The 19,449-nt window shown below is 45.1% G+C and overlaps 1 protein-coding gene across 2 annotated transcripts in view; it reads right to left on the reverse strand.

The window, feature by feature from the left end:
- Nucleotides 1–5,074: 5,074 nt before the first annotated feature.
- PUS10 (pseudouridine synthase 10) overlaps nt 5,075–19,449 on the reverse strand; it is a 124,383-nt gene continuing 110,008 nt past the window's right edge. For both annotated transcript variants that reach the window (XM_044290578.1, XM_044290577.1), the window contains 2 exons: nt 14,277–14,376; nt 5,075–5,545 (listed from right to left, as the gene is read on the reverse strand). In XM_044290578.1, coding sequence (XP_044146513.1) covers nt 5,507–5,545; nt 14,277–14,376 — 139 coding nt within the window. In that variant the 3' untranslated portion in view covers nt 5,075–5,506. The remainder of the gene's footprint in view (nt 5,546–14,276; nt 14,377–19,449) is intronic.

Consider the following 19,449-nt stretch of genomic DNA (forward strand, 5'->3'; position numbering starts at 1 on the left):
GCTCTACCCGATTCCAGAATATGTAAAGCTGGGGACACGACCATAAAATATGGGCTAACATACCACTGTGTTGTTTGCACCTCCAACATGTGTCGGATTCAAGTAACCCTTTTTTGAAGAGTTTCCTAGGGTCGTTGTACTACCTCGTCATGGTTTTATAAGAATGCTCCTGGATCTTTATACACCGAGAAAACCCATGGGACCTTTGATGGATCTGTCTAATGTCTCTCTGGGAGAAGGATACCCCTAGGTCACACTCCCATTCCTTAATGTAGGCCGGGGGGACCTCCCCTGGGGCGGAGTTAAGGGATTTATACAGGAGTGCCGTAATAATGTTGTGGGATTTTTTTATCCCATAGCTAGGATTAGCAGATAATTTGAAGGTGAAATTAGAGTCGGGTGTTTTCAATCAATGGGTTGACAATCAAGTGTAAGTGGGTAAACTGTTTTATTTAAAGAACAGGGATCTATCAAAGTCTGATCTTCACAACACATGGTTGTGGAAGTGTATCATGGCACGAACAAAGAAGCATTCTGGGGACCCCAGAAGATTTGTTGATGCTCATCACACTGGAAAAGGTTACAAAACCATCTGTAAAGAGTTTGGACTCAATCCGTCCATAGTCAGATTGTATACAAATGGAGGAAGTTCAAGACCATTACTATCCACTTGTCGACCAACAAAGATCATGCTAAGATCAAAGCTTGTAATAGTGTGCAAGATCACCTCTAAGCAACTAAAGGCCTATTAGTTAATGGTCATGAGTCCTCTATCAGAAGGACACTGAACAACAATGGCGAGCACAGCAGGACTGCAAGAAGAAAGCTGCTGCTCTCCAAGGAGAACATTGCTGTCCATCTGCAGTTTGTTAAAGATCACGCTTTTTGGTTTAAATGAGAAACCTTATGTTTAGAGAAAACATAAAAACTGAACCCCATCTGTGAAACACTGTTTAGGTCTGTTTACTGCATCTGGGCCAGGAAGGCTTGCTATCATTGATGAAATAATAAATTGTGTATTACACCAGCAAATTCTAAAGAAAAATGTCAGGAAATGTCAGGAGAGCATGTGTTATGCAGCAAGACAACAACCCTAAGCATAGCAGTCGTTCTAACAAATAATGGTTAAAGAACAATAATGTTAAAGGTGGAAATTCATCGTTCACCTTACATCTCTTTTGGGCATAGAAAACTAGCAAATCCTCCAGATTTGCAACTTTTCAATACATTTGCTACTTTTCTACATTTTACTCCACCCTTGCCAATTCTATGAAAAGGAGGTGTGGCGAGGGTGGAGCGATTCTGTCGCAAAGGGTGAGGTCATCATTATTTATGCCAAAAACTGGTAAATAATTACTAAATCCCATTCTGGTGCAGGGAGAGCCAGAAAAGGCAGGTAATTTATGATGAGGCCTGCGCCTCGTCACAAATTACACACCTCCAGCAATTGCAGGCCCTATCAAGGACAGTGTAATATGAGCCAGTCTCAATAATCCAAGGCCAAAGTTCTGGATTGGCCAAATTAAAGTCCTGACGTTAATCCAATAGAATTGTAGTGGAAGGACCTGAAGAGAGCAGTTCATGGGAGGAAACCCACCAACATAAAATAATTGATGCTGTTCTCTACAGAGGAAAGGGCTAAAAGTCCTCCAAACCAATGTGCAGGACACATTTAGTTGCAGTTATTGCTGACACACCATATACTGAAAGAAAAGGTTCACATAATTTTGACAATTACAGACAAGTGATCGCTTTCTTCCATAAATGACCAAGTCTAATATTTTTGACTAATTTGTTTGATTTGGTTATCTTTATCTACTTTTAGATAAATCTCATGTAGTTTTAGTTCATGTCCTTTCTTGGCACAGTCATGGTTATATACTATATGACTAGCAGTCGCATGAATGGCAGTGCAGCCTCCCATTGAAAACAATGTGTGGATGGCCCATTACTGTAAAGAACCCCCTTCTATGTTGGAGAAGAAACCTTCTTTTCTGTAGATATAGAGGATGTCCCCTTGTTTTAAGTACAGCCCTTGACATACCCAGACGGGTGAGATCTCAGTATCAACCTTTGATATATTTATACATGGTTATTAGATTACTCCTCAGCAGTTTTTTTTCCGAAATCAAATAACTCTGATTCTGATCGTCTTTCTGGGCACTGTAGTCTACCTATTCCATACATTACTTAAGTTGCCTACGTTTGAACACAATAGCAATTTATTAGGATCGATAAAATAATCCTAAATTGTATGATGTCAAGTCTTTTACTAGGTTTATGGTCTAGTAACTGTATGGGGATGTCGCTTTTGCAGCCCAGGGCTGAGGAGGTGCTGTGGACAGGGCCACAACTATTCATCTCCATGGTGCATGTGCAAACTCATGAATCCACCTCATCTGCGATTACGCAGAGAGATGTATAGTTCTGGCCCCATGCACAGCAACATTCCCCTCCTGGGCTGCGTAAGATGACGTCTCCGTCCATAAACCAGACTAGAAACATGGTAAAAGACGTGACGTTGTTGGATGTAGGATTTTCCGAACACAAGCCTCACGTGCAGAGTGGCTGTTCCACAAAATTTTGAGATGGTAAGAAAACTTGATAAATGAATGTGGGTAGCTAGGAAATCTGTCAACAGCTATTTGTGACTGAAATGCTTACTTTTTTGGCCCAGTCCTCGTTTTGACGAGCTTCCTGCTGCCCCCACCCACCAATGGATGACTGACAGCTTTCTTCTTATATTGTGTATAGGAACACAGTTGCCAATCAGTGGATGTGGGACAGGAGAGGACGGGCCATAGATCCTACAGGAAATTTTTGCTCACTGCTGCCGGCTGGATAGATCTCATTATTAGAGAAAGTCCAGGCAGCATGCTGAAGGTAGGGCTGGCTTGGTGCTGAGGGCCACATCCCAACTCCTAAGCTCCCTACTCATTATCTTAGAGACAATTGGAGAAGGAGGAGAGACTGTGGCAGCTACTGATGACCATCACATAGGGACAAGCTTCTGGGGAAGTTTTATTTGTGCCGCATTGTGGTATTTCGTTCTTTGGGATGGTTTTCTGTGCTGAACCATGCAACTTGTATTTGCCATGTCTACTTGTGCTGCCTCCAATTCTGTCAATTTGGACCCACCTACAACATTGGGGCCACCTTTAGTTTTCTTGCAGGGCCACTAAGTTCCCAGTCTGTTCCTGGTGTGTGAGCATACAAGGACTCTCAAGCTTCTGCTGTAAGGCCGGGTTCACATCATTTATTTTTTTTAGATGTAAAAAAGTCCTGCATGCAATCGCTAAAACGAATGCCAAATAAGCATAACAGATGCTCAGGGTCCGTATTTTTACATGATCCGTTTTTCACTTTATTTTTCTGTTCTTCTGATGGATCAGAAGAACTGAAAAATAAAAGGTTAAAGTGCTTCTGTCACCCCCGATTGTGCAATTTTCATTAGCTGACATTAGCTATTTGCTAATGTCAGCTGTGTGCAATCATACATGTCCTACCTTTGTCTGTGGCTTATTTCTTGTAAAAATCATACTTTTATCATATGCAAATTTCTTCACTACCAGCAAGTTGGGTATGTACTTGCTGGTAGCCGCCGCATCTACCGCTTCTAGACACGCCCCATCTCCTCTTGATAGACAGGGCCAGCAAGTGCTCTCCTCCTCCCGCTGGCCCCGTCTGCTGCTCAATTCCCGCGCCTACGCCGTAACGTTCATCGATCGGCGCAGGCGTACTGAGTGAAGGACGCGCGCTTGCCAGCTCCTTCCTCAGTGCGCCTGCGCCGATTACGTCAGACTACACCCGGAAGAGAAGACTGCCTGCATCAGCGATAATCGGCAGTCTTCTCTTCCGGGTGTAGTGTGACGTAATTGGCGCAGGCGCAATGAGGAAGGAGCTGGCAAGCGAGCGTCCTTCACGCAGTACGCCTGCGCCGATTGAGGAACATTATGGCGCAGGAATTCAGCAGCAGACGGGGCCAGTGGGAGGAGGAGAGCGCTCGCTGGCCCTGTCTAGCAAGAGGAGATGGGGCGTGTCTAGAAGCGGCAGATGTGGCGGCTACCAGCAAGTACATACCAAACTTGCTGGTAGTGAAGAAATTTGCACATGATAATAGTATGATTTTTACAAGAAATAAGCCACAGGCAAAGGTAGGACATGTATGATTGCACACAGCTGACATTAGCAAATAGCTAATGTCGGCTAATGAAAATTGCACAATGGGGGGTGACAGAGGCCTTTTAACTGTGTGGATTCCAATGTTTGGCTTCCTCTGGAGTTGCTCGCACACACACATTTTGCAGAGGTCAACTTTCCGTGAAATTTTATGGGATTCCACTACCAACCTGGCACTGTATACAAGCTCAGTCCTATTCATTTATATTATGATATAGTTACCGTATATTGTATATGACTCATCTTTTCATTTGTGAAAAGTTGTGCAGTATATGACACACAGTACACAATACTAGCTGTGTACGTATACATGCAGTTAGTGCCTGTAAGGTCCCTTTCACACGAGCAAGTTTTCCGCGCGGGTGCAATGCGTGACGTGAACGCATTGCCCCCGCACTGAATCCTGACCCATTCCTTTCAATGGGTCTGTGTACACGAGCGTTGTTTTTCACGCATCAGTTCTGCGTTGCGTGAAAATCGCAGCATGTTCTATATTGTGCGTTTTTTACGCAGCCCTGGCCCCATAGAAGTGAATGGGGCTGCTGTGAAAAATGCATTGCATCCGCAAGCAGGTTCGGGTGCGATGTGTTTTTCACTGATGGTTGCTAAGAGATGTTGTTTGTAAACCTTCAGTTTTTTATCACGCTAGTGAAAAACGCATCAAAATGAACAACTGAACGCAATCGCAGACAAAATTGACTGAACTTGCTTACAAAATTGTGTGAGTTTCACTGAACGCATCCTGAACGCATCCTGAGCCAATCCGTCACGCCCGTGTGAACTCAGCCTAAGAGGTGATTGTTAAAAGCCATAAATGTATTATTTAACTCAATGATAGGGATCAGGCTATTTGGAGATCTGTAAAAGAAAAAGGTTTCCAAAGTCACAACTAACATGGCAAAAACTGTGGAATTTTATTCTTAAAAATAATATTGAAACCCAAAATGATACACATAGACCGTGAACCATCAGTATACAGCACACTGCCTGCAACCAGTTTGAAGGTACACATTTCTGAAGGTTTTCATTTATTTCCTTCTTCTCTTGTAATCCATGTGGCATCTCCACGGGTTGTCTGTAAATTCCCTTATAACCTCCCTCAAGGTAGTACAAACATTATATAAAAAAGAGGTTTTGACATCATGTGACTAAAAATAATTCATTTTCTTGTTCATCTTCACCTTTTCTCGTCTTGCAGAAACATAATTCACATACTATGCCATGACTGTTAACCACATATAATGACAGATCAATATGATCCAGTGAATGCGGTTTTGTCCACTGTTGTGCCAATGTACACATGGTGAGTTTCAACTCTTGCAAAATATCAGTCTTCTAAAGAAGGCGGCCAGTCCACATCCACAGACTAACAAAGACAGAAAGAAAAAGGTAAAAAAGAGAATGGCCACATTACTAACACTGTTTAAAGTAAGACTATAAACATAGACAGTCTTAAAGGGGCTGTCCAGGAATACCTGGAGAAATTCATACTCATTAGCTCCATGCCTCTCTTCACTGGTCTCCCAGTCCTTGTCTGTCAACTTCCAGATGGAGTCATGTGCGCCGCTACAGCCAATGACTGGCCTCAGAGGTGACATGTCTCCAAGCGGCACATTACAACTGGGTTTAGGACCCAGTCATTGGCTGCGGCAGCGACCATGATTCTGTCTGTGCAGGGACCAGAGGACAAGGTAAGAGAGGCAGGGAGACAGAACGGAGTGGAGGGGGGGGGGGGGGGGGTGTATGGGAGCAGGTGAGTATAGATTTTTTCCACAGGTATTACAGGCTGGAGAGCAAATTAACTAATTTCCTGGAAAACCTCTTCAAACCCTGCCATATATTATTACAGTGGCAGATGCTGTCTAGTCTAAGTTTAGTTTAAAATCTTGGCGCATGGTGCCACAGGAATGTCATCTTTCCGCTAAGCCACACTCCTTGTAGGACAAGCTGCAGAAAATGTCTGAAAGTGTCTAAAACAATTAAGAAATGTATCTGAGTGTACAAGTATCTAAGGCCTGATTCACACGACTGTCCTTGGTCTGAGAAACATAGCCAATGTGTTAGCCACATTTCCCAGACCCAAACTGACTGCATCATAGTGATTTATAATACAGTCATTTCCAATCTGACTGTGGGTCTATTGTACTGTGCTCACATGGTCAGTCCGGAAGATGTGGGCGACACATGGGCCGGGCTTCCCAGACTGAGAACGGTCGTGTGAATCAGGCCTAAGTCTCTGGAGTGTATGGAGTGGAGGTTACACATGTGCGCTGCTACTTCATTCATATGGGGCTGCCAGAGCGCTGTACCTGGTTATCTTCTGCAGTCCCACAAAGATTCCATGAAGCAGAAGTACACGGCCACCACTCCAGGGACTCTGGAACCCCATTCTGGTGATTGACTAGACCCTTACCATTCAGATACACATCACCTATCCTATGGTGGTAAGTTGTTATGGAGGACAACTGGGCCAAATCTCAGTTTTCCGTTAAATCTCTCTAGGCCCCCTATTCCCCTTCACACAGCCATTGAAAAACGTCTGCCTTCCTCCAGAACGACTAAGTGCATCTTTTTGAAGACCGATTTGCACAGACTACCTGGTTGTGGTTAAAAGCAACGAGAATTTTGTCATTAAAATCTATGGGTGTGTAAAGGGAAGCAGGGGATTTGGAGCTTTATATCAGAATATAGCTTCAATCCATACAAAGACAAAAATGTTGATAACTGGAGGTACATTTTAAATCAAAGCGCTGAAGCATTTTAAGTAATGGAGGAAATTTAAAAAATGATTATTCACAGAGCTTCAAAAAGTAAATTCCTAATATTTGAAAGTAAAATAGCTTATTTAGCATTGTTGTATGGGATGGGCCCCCCCAACCTCGTAAAAGGACAGGCAATTAAGCATATTACATGGACATGCCAAAAAGTAACTAGTCATACTGCACTATTGCTACTACTACTGTATTCTGATTGATGAGACAGGGGTATGAATCTTGCTGGTTATTTTATTTAATAAACTGCAGTTCAACCACCTCTCTGTTTAGGGGCCGCTGATTTAATTTTGCTCTGAGCCAAATTTTGCTTATATGAGATGAAAAAAAAAAAACTATTCTAAAAAACTGCTACTCTTGTCCAAGGTCTTCAATTTGAACATGGACAGACTGTTGATTTGAATGGATATCTGTCACTGACGTACCAAGACATACGGACGTCCCCGCGTTTACCTTGTGGATCAATAGGCATCTGTGTTGCTATTGTGGTCATTTAACTTTCCCTATATAGGGTCCATTCACACGTCCGTGAAATGGGTCCGCATCCGTTCCGGAATGGGTGCGGACCCATTCATTCTCAATGGGGCAGGAATGGATGCGGACAGCACACTATGTGCTCTCCACATCTGCATTTCCGGAGAGTGCCCTCGATCTTCCGGTCCACAGCTCCAGAAAAAAGTTGAACATATCCTATTCTTGTCTGCAATTGCAGACAAGAATAGGCAGTTCTATGGGAGTGACGGCCGGGTTTATTGCGGATCCGCAATACACCACAGACGTGTGAATGGACCCTCATAGTTATTTCTCCCACAATGCCGTGCTTTTTTTAGCTTCAGTTGGACCTGTGGATAGCTGATGCTTGGATCTCGGCTGAGTTCCTGGTGCTGCCGTTGCTTCTTGAAAGTTAAGTGTTACCTTTCCCTTTTGTATTTTATTTTGACGTTTCTGTGTGTTGCATTTCCTTGTTGTCTTGTTTAAAGGGAATCTGTCACCAGAATCATCACCATTAAACTAAAACTATTGTCTTGTAGCACTTACCTCCTTTCCAGATGTGCTTTTCTTTCCTTGCTGCTGCTTGGTTTCCATCTTGAAAAAATCCACGTATTCCTTATGCAAATGAGCTAGTAAGGTGCCCAGAGGGGCGTTATTATTGTTCAAAGGTTCCCATGAACACCCCCATTGAGTGCCCAGGTCCGCCTTCCAGCAGAGCCCAAGCACGCCTCTCCTCGGCTCATACTCTACACCCCCAGCAGCGCCGTTGTCCCCCCCCCCACCCTCGCACTATATCAGTAACAGCAGAGAACCTCTTTCACCCTTGCCTTCAGTGTCACTGACAAATCTCACCGCGATCTTCCAGCAGAGGATGAAACCATCACTGGGCTTAGCGCATGCCCAGTGAAAAATTTGAGGCTGATGCCCTCAATTCCGAAAACTGCCTACGCCTCCACTCTTCCGGTTCAACTGAGGGAATCAGCCTCAAATGTTTCACTGGGCATTCGCCAGGTCCAGTGACGGTTTCATCCTCTGCTGGAAGATCGCGGCGAGATTTGTCAGTGACACTGAAGGCAAGGGTGAGAGGGGTTCTCTGCTGTTAGTGATATAGTGTGTGTGGTGGTGGTGGGGGAGGGGGGGGGGACAACTGTGCTGCTGGGGGTGTAGAGTATGAGCCAAGGAGAAGCGTGCTTTCGTGCTTGGGCTCTGCTGGAGGGCGGGCCTGGGCACTCAATGGGGGTGTTGCTGGGCACCTTTGAACAATAATAACGCCCCTCGGGGCATCTTACTAGATCATTTGCATAAGGAATAAAGTGGATTTTTTTCAAGATAGAAACCAAGGAAGGAAAGGAAAGAAAGGCACATCTGGAAAGGAGGTAGTAAGTGCTACAAGACAATAGTTTTAGTTTAATGGTGATGATTCTGGTGACAGATTCCCTTTAAGGCCTCAGGGAGACTCCCGTTCATCCTTTCTTTTGGAGGAACAGGTTGTCTTATTCCTGTCATTAGTACCAGGGTCCTTTAGGGTTAGAAAGGACTTTAGGTATTCCTGTTTATGAACTCGCCTACCTTTGGGGTCTATTCATACTGGCAGTCAGTGCTTTGGTTAAGGTTTTCACTAGGATGTGTCCATCTTCCTTCCCTAGTATTCAAGCCTTATTTCCCTTCCACTTTCCCTCCTATGTTCGGTGTCGGGTTTCCCTCCCACTTTAGAGCGTGACATTATAAACAGTCTTTTTTTCTTGCTGGTTTGAGTGCAGCCATTGATCCAATTGCTGCACTGGCAGGACAGTTGCAAGGGCTGTCTTTGGAAATAGCCGACCCCAGCTCGACTGTCTCGCAGATTCAGAGACCACAGACTGTTGGTCCTGGTGGTGGTGCTGGAGACCAGACCCATCTGGAGTCTAAAGTGGATCTCCCGTACAGATTCTTTGGGGGACGTGATAATTTCATTTTGTTTAGAGAGGCATACAAACTGTATTTTAGGCTACGTCCACACTCATCTGGGGATGAGAATCAGCAAGTCGGTGTGGTTATTTCATTTCTTAAGGCGGATACGCAGTCTTGGGCTTTTTCTCTGCTGACGGGATCACGGTCTCTCCGGTCGGTGGATGAATTTTCCGAAGCTTTGGGTTTTATTTATGACGACCCGGATCGGACATCCCTGGCCGAGACCAAGCTGCGTTGCCTTCGTCAGGGAGATCGTTCTGCTGAGATTTATTGCTCAGAGTTTAGGAGGTGGGCTACAGATACTGAGTGGAATGATCCGGCTTTCCGTAGCCAGTTTTGTCAGGGGTTATCAGAGAGGCTGAAGGACGCTTTGGCCTTTCATGAAACTCCTGTGTCTCTGGAGGCTGCTGTGTCTCTTGCCATATGCATGGAGAGGCGCCTGAGAGAGAGATCCAGGGCCCCCCCACTCTTAGGACGTACTATCACATGATGTATCGTCCTCCTCTGACACTTTGGGTGAAGAGGTGAAGATACTCCTGAGTTTAGGTCTGGGAATGAACTCATGCAGTTAGGGGGAGCTACTCCTGTATCCTCTTTTAAGCGTACTGGTCGTAAGAAGGGAGTGTGTTTTTTCTGCGGACAGGAGGGAAATTTTATTGGAGTATGTCCATACAAAAAAAAAAAGGGGGACATTTAATTCCCATCTGACTCTTGGAGGGGTGAGAGGGCAGTCAGAACGTGCAGTTCTCTTTCACTGGTAGTACCCGATTTCTCCTGACTGATGAGTTGGGGCTAAAGTAAAAAGCTGGGGATTGAGGTGTTTATCGACAGCGGCGCAGGGGTGAACCTGATTGATGCTCAGTTCGTCCGTATGCACGGGTGGTCACAGAGTGCATTAGAGAAAAATATTTCAATTTTTGCTATTGATTCTGCACCTCTAGCTCCGAAGTGTTTATCGGAAGTGGTGCATGATATCAGATTAAGAATGGGTGACTTTCATCAGGAATTTATCTTGTGTTTTGTGTTGGAGGGTCTCCCTGCTCTGGTGGTTCTGGGTTTGCCATGGTTGAGCAAGCACAATCCAACCATGGATTGGCAAGATAGACAGATTCTGGATTGGGGTGATTATTGCATTGACAATTGTCTTAATACATTTTTCTGTTTTAACTACTAAGACATTGCCTTCATTTATCTCATTTTGCCAACATATTTTCTGAGAGTGGATGCCAGGATTTACCTCCACATCGGGAATACGATTGTCCTATCAATCTTATTCCCGGAGCTAAATTGCCCAAATCTAGGTTGTATAACCTTTCTGGACCTGAAAGACTGGCCATGAGAGAGTATATTACCGAGAGTTTGGCTAAAGGACACATAAAACCTTCCAAATCTCCAGTGGCAGCAGGGTTGTTTTTTGCTAAAAAAAAAAAAAAAAAAAAACGCACAACAAAAAAAACTGAGGTGTTCGGCCATGTCTGGACTTCCGTGAACTCAATCGGATTACTGTCCATGATCCTTACCCCTTTCCTTTGATTCCTGATTTGTTTAACCAGATTGTTGGTGCCCAGGTGTTCTCTACGTTGGAATTAAGGGGGTCATATAATCTGGTCAGAATCAAGGAAGGGGATGAATGGAAGACTGCTTTCAATACTCTTGAGGGTCACTTCGAGAAATTGGTCATGCCTTTTGGGTTGACCAATGCTCCTGCGGTTTTCCAGCATTTTGTGACTAACATTTTTCATCACCTTGTGGTGAGGTTTGTAGTCGTGTATTTGGATGACATACTAATTTATTCTCCAGATGTGGAGATACATCAGGATTACGTTAGACAGGTGTTGCAGATCCTAAGATCATAAATTGTACGCAAAATTAGAGAAGTGTGTTTTTGCTGTACACGAGGTGCAATTTTTGGGAAACCTGTTGTCGCCTTCGGGTTTTCGAATGGATTTGGAGAAAGTCCATGCTGTATTGGACTGGGATCGACCTGAAAATCTGAAGGCTCTTATGCGGTTTTTGGGGTTCACCAATTATTACCGAAAATGTATTAAGAACTATTCGACAGTGGGGAAACCCTTAACTGACATGACTAGGAAAGGGACGGATGTCTCAGTGTGGTCCGATTCAGCGTTGTGAGCCTTTTCTGCAGTTAAGGAGTGCTTCTCTTATGCTCCTATATTGGTGCAGCTGGATGCATCACAATCTGTGCGCGTGCTAAGCTGACACATACTCGGCCTTCCGGATCCCTACTTCCATTGCCCAACCCGTCCAGACCATGGACTCATTTATCTATTGATTTTATCACCGATCTGCCTAATTCGTCAGGAAAGTCAGTTATTTTTGTGGTGGTTGATCGTTTTAGTAAAATGGTACACTTTATAGCGTTGTCTGGCCTACCTAATGCTAAAACACCTGCTCAAGTGTTTGTTGACAACATTGTGAAACTCCATTGCATTTTCTCTGACGTGGTTTCGGATTGTGGGACTCAGTTTGTGTCCAGTTTCTGGAAGGCGTTCTGTACTCGGCTGGGGGTACAACTGTATTTTTCTTCGGCTTTTCATCCTCAGTCGAACGGACAGACGGAGCGCGCTAATCAGAGCCTGGAGACTTACTTAAGATGTTTTATCTCCGAGAACCAGAAGGAGTGGTCCTCATTTTTGCCAGAGTTTGTCATAAATAACCGTAGACAGAAGTCCACTGGTAAGTCGCCATTTTTGGGGGCATATAGGTTTCATTCGCAGTTTGGCACATTTTCTGGTTCAGATACTTCTGGTATTCCTGAGGAGGAATGTTTTTCATCATCATTATCTATATGGCGGAAAATTCTAAATAACATGAGGAATATGGACAACAAGTATAAACGTGTGAATGACAGGAAACGTATGAAGGGTCCGGACCTAAGAGTGGGTGATTTGGTGTGGCTGTCCAAAAGAAACATTAAGTTGAAGGTACCTTCTTGGAACCTGGGTACAAGGTTTATTGGTCCATATAAGATCACTGCTATTATTAATCTTGTAGCTTTTCGTCTTGAACTTTCTCAGGTTCTGAAAATACATAACGTGTTTCATAAATCTTTGCTGAAGAGATATATTGAACCTTTGGAGCTGTCTTCCTTGCCACTCACTCCTGTCATGGTGGACTGTAGTTTGGAATTCCAGATCGCCAAGATAATTGACCCTCGAGCTCTCCGTAGATCTCTTCAGTATCTTGTTCACTGGAAGGGTTATGGACCTGGTGAAAGCTTTTCACAGGTCACACCCAGATAAGGGCGGTACTGGGTGCCCGGAGGTCACCCGTAGAGGGGGGTGTACTGTCACGGACGTACCAAGACACACAGACGTCCCCGCGACAGTGAGTGGCAGGAGATCTTTGAGACTAACAACACAAGGTTTGATTTGACATGTTTACCTTGGGGATCAATAGGAGCCTGTGTTGTTTCTGGTACTGGCCACACCCTTAAAGGGAACCTGTCACCAGTTTTTTGGTGTCCTAACTAAGGGCAACATAAATAAGTGACTGATTCTCTTAGCAAAATGCTGGGTCACTTTCTTTAATTGACCCAGTCAATCTGCCAACATATTGTATTGAAAAGCTCCAGCTGATAATGATGAGTCATGAATATTTATGAGCTCCTGACTCTCCCCGCCCACCTGCTGCTGAATGACAGTTTTTTTCCATATGAATCAGCAGCAGGTAGGCAGGGGAGTGGCTATAGCTCTGAATTAAATATACGCTGGACTCAATGACATCACGCTGGACTCAAATCAGCTCATTAGCATGCGGCATCTTTGTGTGTATATTATGAGGTAACCATCTGTCACACCAGTAAGTGAATACATCTAAGGTACTTTTTAGTAGTTAATGATTGTATATAATTAGTTAGATTATAATCAAATATCCACATGACAGGTTCCCTTTAACTTCCAGGTGTTGCTATTGTGGTAATTTACCTTTCCCTATTTATAGTTGTTTCTCACACAATCTTGTGCATTTTATAGCTTCAGTTGGACCTGTGGATAGCTGGTGCTTGGATCTCGGCTGAGTTCCTGGTGCTGCCATAGGTTCTTGGAAGTTAAGTGTTACTTTCCCTTTTGTATTGTATTTTGACGTTTCTGTGGGTTGCTTGCTGTTTTGCTTAAGGCCTCAGGGAGACTCCCATTCACCCTTCCTTTTGGTGGACCAGGTTGTCTCATTCCTGTCATTAGTACCATGGTCCTTTAGGGTTAGAAAGGACTTTAGGTATTGCTGTGCATGAACGCACCTACCTTCGGGGTCTGTTCATGCTTGTAGTCAGTCAGTGCTTTGGTTAGGGTTTTCACTAGGAGGTGTCCATCTTCCTTCCCTAGTTTTCAGGCCTTATTTCCTTTCCCCTTTCCCTCCTATGTTCGTTGTGTGGTTTCTCTCCCACTTTAGAGCGTGACAATATCATGTAATGCTTCATTTACCCTGTAGAGTCACCGCAGGGAAAGTAAACAGGTACTTACAAGTTCAATACAAAAATTACAGCTAAACAATGGAAGTACCAGCAGTAGGATAACCCTGTTATCAGTCTATCATTGGTGTAACTTTTAAACAAAATGTGACTGTCCGCACTATACAGCCCCTTTAAAGGAAAACTATTGAGTGATTCTACAATAGGGTGCTAGCAATTAATATAATTTAAAATAGAGGAGACATCTTTGGAGAATTTCTTTAAAGGGAATCTACTTTATGCCTGAGGTAGCGTGCACGGAAAGGTATATTTGGCCCAATGTATTATTTTTCTTGCTTTTATACATCACCAACATAATCTGCCGCAATGCACACAATATATTCACACACATTTCCCAGCAACTAACAATCTAGTTTCCCAATCTCAGACACTGGTAAAAACGCTTCACCACTAACCTCCACATCCAGCTCTAGGATATCGGCTGTAGTTTTCATCATGGAGCCAATATTTGGAACGGTTCTGCCGAAGTCACCATGTACAAACTCCTTTATATAGCTGCATCACTGTCAAGGAAGAAATACTTTGCAGAATGTTTTTTTATTATTACATTTCAGAGTGGTCTTTTATTGTGGGCAGTCTAAGGCACTACTGTGCAATATTCATGCTGTCTAATCAGCACCTTGATATGCCACACCTGTGAGGTGGGATGGATAATCTCGGCAAAGGAGAAGTGCTCACTAACACAGATTTAGACAGATTTGTGAACAATATTTGAGAGTAATGGGTCTTTTGTGTATGTAGAAAATGTTTCAGATCTTTGAGTTCAGCTCATGCAAAATGGGAGCAAAACTGATTTATATTTTTGGTCAGTGTATATTTCGATTTATTAATACTGTATAAGAATGTGAGTTGGTGAAAATGGGACACCCGGCATATTTGGCATAGTTCCCCAAGCACAAATTTCAACAACATCAGGGTATCTGAATTCTCCAGATTATTGCCCTCCTACTACTCACTCTCACTTTGAAGACTCTTTTCTTCAGTTCATACCATTTCAAGACCTTCACTTACCCCGATTAGACACATTTTCATTTGTTTTAGCGCATTTACGGTAAGAGCAGTGAGACTATGGAACTCTCTGCCTGAGGAGGTGGTGATGGTGAGTACAATAAAGGAATACAAGAGGGGCCTGGATGTATTTCTGGAGTGTAATAATATTGCAGGCTATAGCTACTAGAGAGGGGTCGTTTATCCAGGGAGTTATTCTGATTGCCTGATTGGAGTCGGTGAGGGAAATTGGCTTTTACCCCACAGTTTTTTTTTTGCCTTCCTCTGGATCAACTTGCAGGATGACAGGCCAAACTGGATGGACAAATGTCTTTTTTCGGCCTTATGTCCTATATTACTAGGTTACATGAGGCTACAAAAGCCATATTTTTGGGGGGTTATTTAAATACCTTCTGTGTCTTTTTTTTGGGTGATGCACAGGGATTTTTTTTTGTATGCCAGTTTTATTATAGTCATTTTTGTTTTTATTTTTGACTAGCAGAAGGACCCGGCTTCGCATGGGTATATTTAATCTATTTAATTTAATGTTTGTGTGTGTCGTCAAAAGATAGCGACAGTATCCACAATAACAGTAACATCTACAGAACCCCGCCCCTTCAACAGTGACCTCCACAGCGGCCGCCAGTTTATTAGTGACCTCCACAGTACCCCATCTCGTTAACAGTGATTTCCACATTATCCCACCCCCTTTACAGTGATCTGTACAGAGCTCTGTTCCCTTAAAATGTGACCTCCACAAGACCCTGCTCCCTTAACAGTGATCTCTACAGCACCCCCCCCCCCTTAACACTGACCTCTATAGCGGATGCCCCCGTTAACTGTGACCTCCACAGTTCCCTGTCACCTTAACAGAGACCTCCACAGCTCCCGCCCCTTTAACAATGACCTTCACAGCATCCCACCCCCTTATCAGTGACCTCCACAGCGGCGCCCCTTTATTAGTGACCTCTACAGTACCCCATTTCCTTAAAGGGAGTCTGTCACCTCCATATGGCCATATACAGTGCTTACATGGCTCTGTAGCACATCTATACAGGATTGTAACTGTACCTTTGTTCTTTTCTTTAGACTTGCACCAGCAGGAAAAACGAAGTTTAATTAATATGCAAATGAGCACTCGCAAGTGCCCAGGGGAGGCGTTCAGTGTGTAGGTGCCCAGGCTGCTCTGCCTTCTTTTCACTTTACTCCTCCCCAGTCTCTGCCTTTGCCCGCCCTCCAAGTCTGGACCTATCAATGAGGCAAGAGACTTGGAGGGCGGGCAAAGGCAGAGACTGGGGAGGAGTAAAGTGAAAAGGTGGCAGAGCAGCCTGGGCACCTACACACTGAACGCCGCCCCTGGGCACTTGCGAGTGCTCATTTGCATATGAATTAAACTTAGTTTTTCCTGCTGGTGCAAATCTAAAGAAAAGAACAAAGGTACCTTTACAATCCTGTATAGGTGTGCTACAGAGCCATATGGAGGTGACAGACTCCCTTTAACAGTGATTTCCACAACACCCCGTCCCCTTAACAGTGGCCTCTACAGCAATCTGCCCTTAACACTGACCTCCATAGCGGACCATCCCCTTAACTGTGACCTCCACAGCAGCCTGCCCCTAGGGTGGCCAGAGGTCCGGTTTTAGGCATGACAGTCCAGCTTTCAGACTCCCTGTCCTCCATCCGACGCAGGACCTGGTGGACGGACACAGGGATGTTCTTTTGAACTGCTCACTCTCAGACAGCAGCATTGTACTGTGTGAGCGTGAGCTGCAGGGAGAAAGTCAGGTTCTCCCATGGTCCGGGCGTTCTGGTATGCCCTTATGCTTTCTGATTAGTGGTGCTATATGACATATGGGCCTTGCCGATGTCTGCACCTGTCAGTTTCTTCCCCCTTCCTTGGGGGTTTCATTATGCTCTGCTGGTAGCTGGTCAGTGTAGTCTCTCCCGGCTTCCCCTGGCGACTTCTGCATACTTTCTGACATATGGATTTCTGGTGATCCTTTTACAAAATCCAGGGTGCTGTACTTGCCCCTTTTGGGACAGTGTTATACAGATTGCTAGTAGGGCTGCACGATATATCGAAAAAATTATCGAATCGCGATAATCGCCAAATGCGATATGGCGATTTGGCCAACCCCAAAATGCCACGATTATATATAAAGGGGGCCCGCGCACATAACTGGCTTTTTGTGTAAAGTATTTTACTACTGTGGGAAACAAGCTCTCTCTGACTCCTATTGATAAAATAGCCAGCCTCTGTACTCACTATTACGATGAATGCACTGCAGCGAACGGCAATGAGCAGGCCGGCCGGCGCGTGACTGACGTCACTTAGTAACGCTCCTGCTTCCTGAAGTGGGATGAGCGTTACTAAGTGACGTCAGTCATGCGCCGGTCGGCCAGCTCGCTGCAGTGCATTCATAGTACTGTGACAGAGTACAGAGGCTGGCTATTTTATCAATAGGAGAGAGCTTGTTTCACACAGGAGTAAAATACTTTACACACAAAGCCAGTTATGTGCACAGTTTAGGACACATGATAGGACACATAGGGCCATGAGGGGGACCAGCATAAGATGTTATATGTGTGTCTTATGCTGGCCCCCCTCATGGCCCTATGTGTCATAGCACACATCCCCCATAACAGCGTCCTCCACAGATTCCCCCATAACAGCTTCCTCCACAGATTCCCCCATAACAGCGTCCTCCACAGATTCCCCACATAACAGCGTCCTCCACAGATTCCCCACATAACAGCGTCCTCCACAGATTCCCCCATAACAGCATCCTCCACAGATTCCCCCATAACAGCGTCCTCCACAGATTCCCCCATAACAGCGTCCTCCACAGAGCCCCCACATAACAGCGTCATCCACAGATTCCCCCATAACAGCGTCCTCCACAGATTCCCCCATAACAGCGTCCTCCACAGATTCCCCCATAACAGCGTCCTCCACAGATTCCCCCATAACAGCGTCCTCCACAGATCCCCCACATAACAGCGTCATCCACAGATCCCCCACATAACAGCGTCATCCACAGATCCCCCACATAACAGCGTCATCCACAGATCCCCCACATAACAGCGTCATCCACAGATCCCCCACATAACAGCGTCCTCCACAGATCCCCCACATAACAGCGTCCTCCACAGATCCCCCACATAACAGCGTCCTCCACAGATCCCCCACATAACAGCGTCCTCCACAGATCCCCCACATAACAGCGTCCTCCACAGATCCCCCACATAACAGCGTCCTCCACAGATTCCCCCATAACAGCGTCCTCCACAGATTCCCCCATAACAGCGTCCTCCAGAGATTCCCCCATAACAGCGTCATCCACAGATCCCCACATAACAGCGTCATCCACAGATCCCCCACATGACAGAGTCATCCACAGATCCCCCACATAACAGCATCATCCACAGATCCCCCACATAACAGCGTCATCCACAGATCCCCCACATAACAGCGTCATCCACAGATCCCCCACATAACAGTGAGTTATCCACAGATCCTCCATAACTATGTCATACCCAGCCGCATCAGCGGCTCATATGCGAAAATCCAAGCAAATAGACCTCTAGCACAATTCCCTTAAAATATCGCATTGCATATAGTTATTGCAATTTTTAGGGCCCTAATCGCAATCGCACAAAATTCCCATATTGTGCAGCCCTAATTGCTAGTCACTACACTTGGGAGGGTTGGTTAACCATGGCCAATGTTTTTTTTCCCTAGGGTGGATACATTTTGTTTTCCCTTGATTTTCTGGCTATTGTTGTCCTCAGGTGGTCCAGTTCTGTGGACCCTTCTTGAGCCTCTGACTGGGTAATCCCACTCAGAGTCCATGCCCCAATGATTCTTCCACCATCTAGCTGGCCGGTTCCCTCTAGCAAAGCTACTCACAGCATCTCTGACCGCACATGCGCTGTATGACAGCTGCCTCTTTGGGCCCGGTTTGGTTCTTTTCCCTCCTGGGTCCCCATAGGCTTGTTGCGCTCTTGAGATTCTATCCTCTCTTCCCGTTCCCCAGGTCAAGTACCTGGGAGTTTATTGCTACGGTTTGCAATTTACATCGTATTGGTCACTTCTGAGATGGAGCTTTCCCTCGTTTTGAGAACTGTTCCTCTTTAGGCTGTTTGGAGTCCTCCCCCTCCTACTCCAATATCTCTCAGACAAGTGTGTCTCCGCTTGTATTACCAGGGCCTGCTACTGGTTTCCATTTCTCTGAGACTTGATGTGGCCAGGGATATCTCTGGTCTTACATTTCACAGCAATATTTTGTTAGTTTTTTAGAGGCTTGATCCTCGCCTCCTTTTTTATAGGAAGCAAGTCTTTACGTTCCCTTCTCCTGGCCATTACCTAGGACCCCCTCCTCCCCCAGGGGTTGGCTGCTTTCTCTAGCAGGATGGAGTTTCCACCTTCTCATAAGGCGTTTCTCTTTTCCCTCCTGCCTTGCTGTGGAAGGAGGGTTGCTGCCTTCCCATGATGAGTCCTTGTATGATTTCTCTCAATCGTTTATCCTCCAGTGCTTCCTTGTTGCCTCTCTACCCTGGTCTTAACATGGGTTGGCCACG

This window comes from Bufo gargarizans, chromosome 4, assembly GCF_014858855.1.
Source record: "Bufo gargarizans isolate SCDJY-AF-19 chromosome 4, ASM1485885v1, whole genome shotgun sequence".
NCBI classification, from domain to species: Eukaryota; Metazoa; Chordata; class Amphibia; order Anura; family Bufonidae; genus Bufo; species Bufo gargarizans.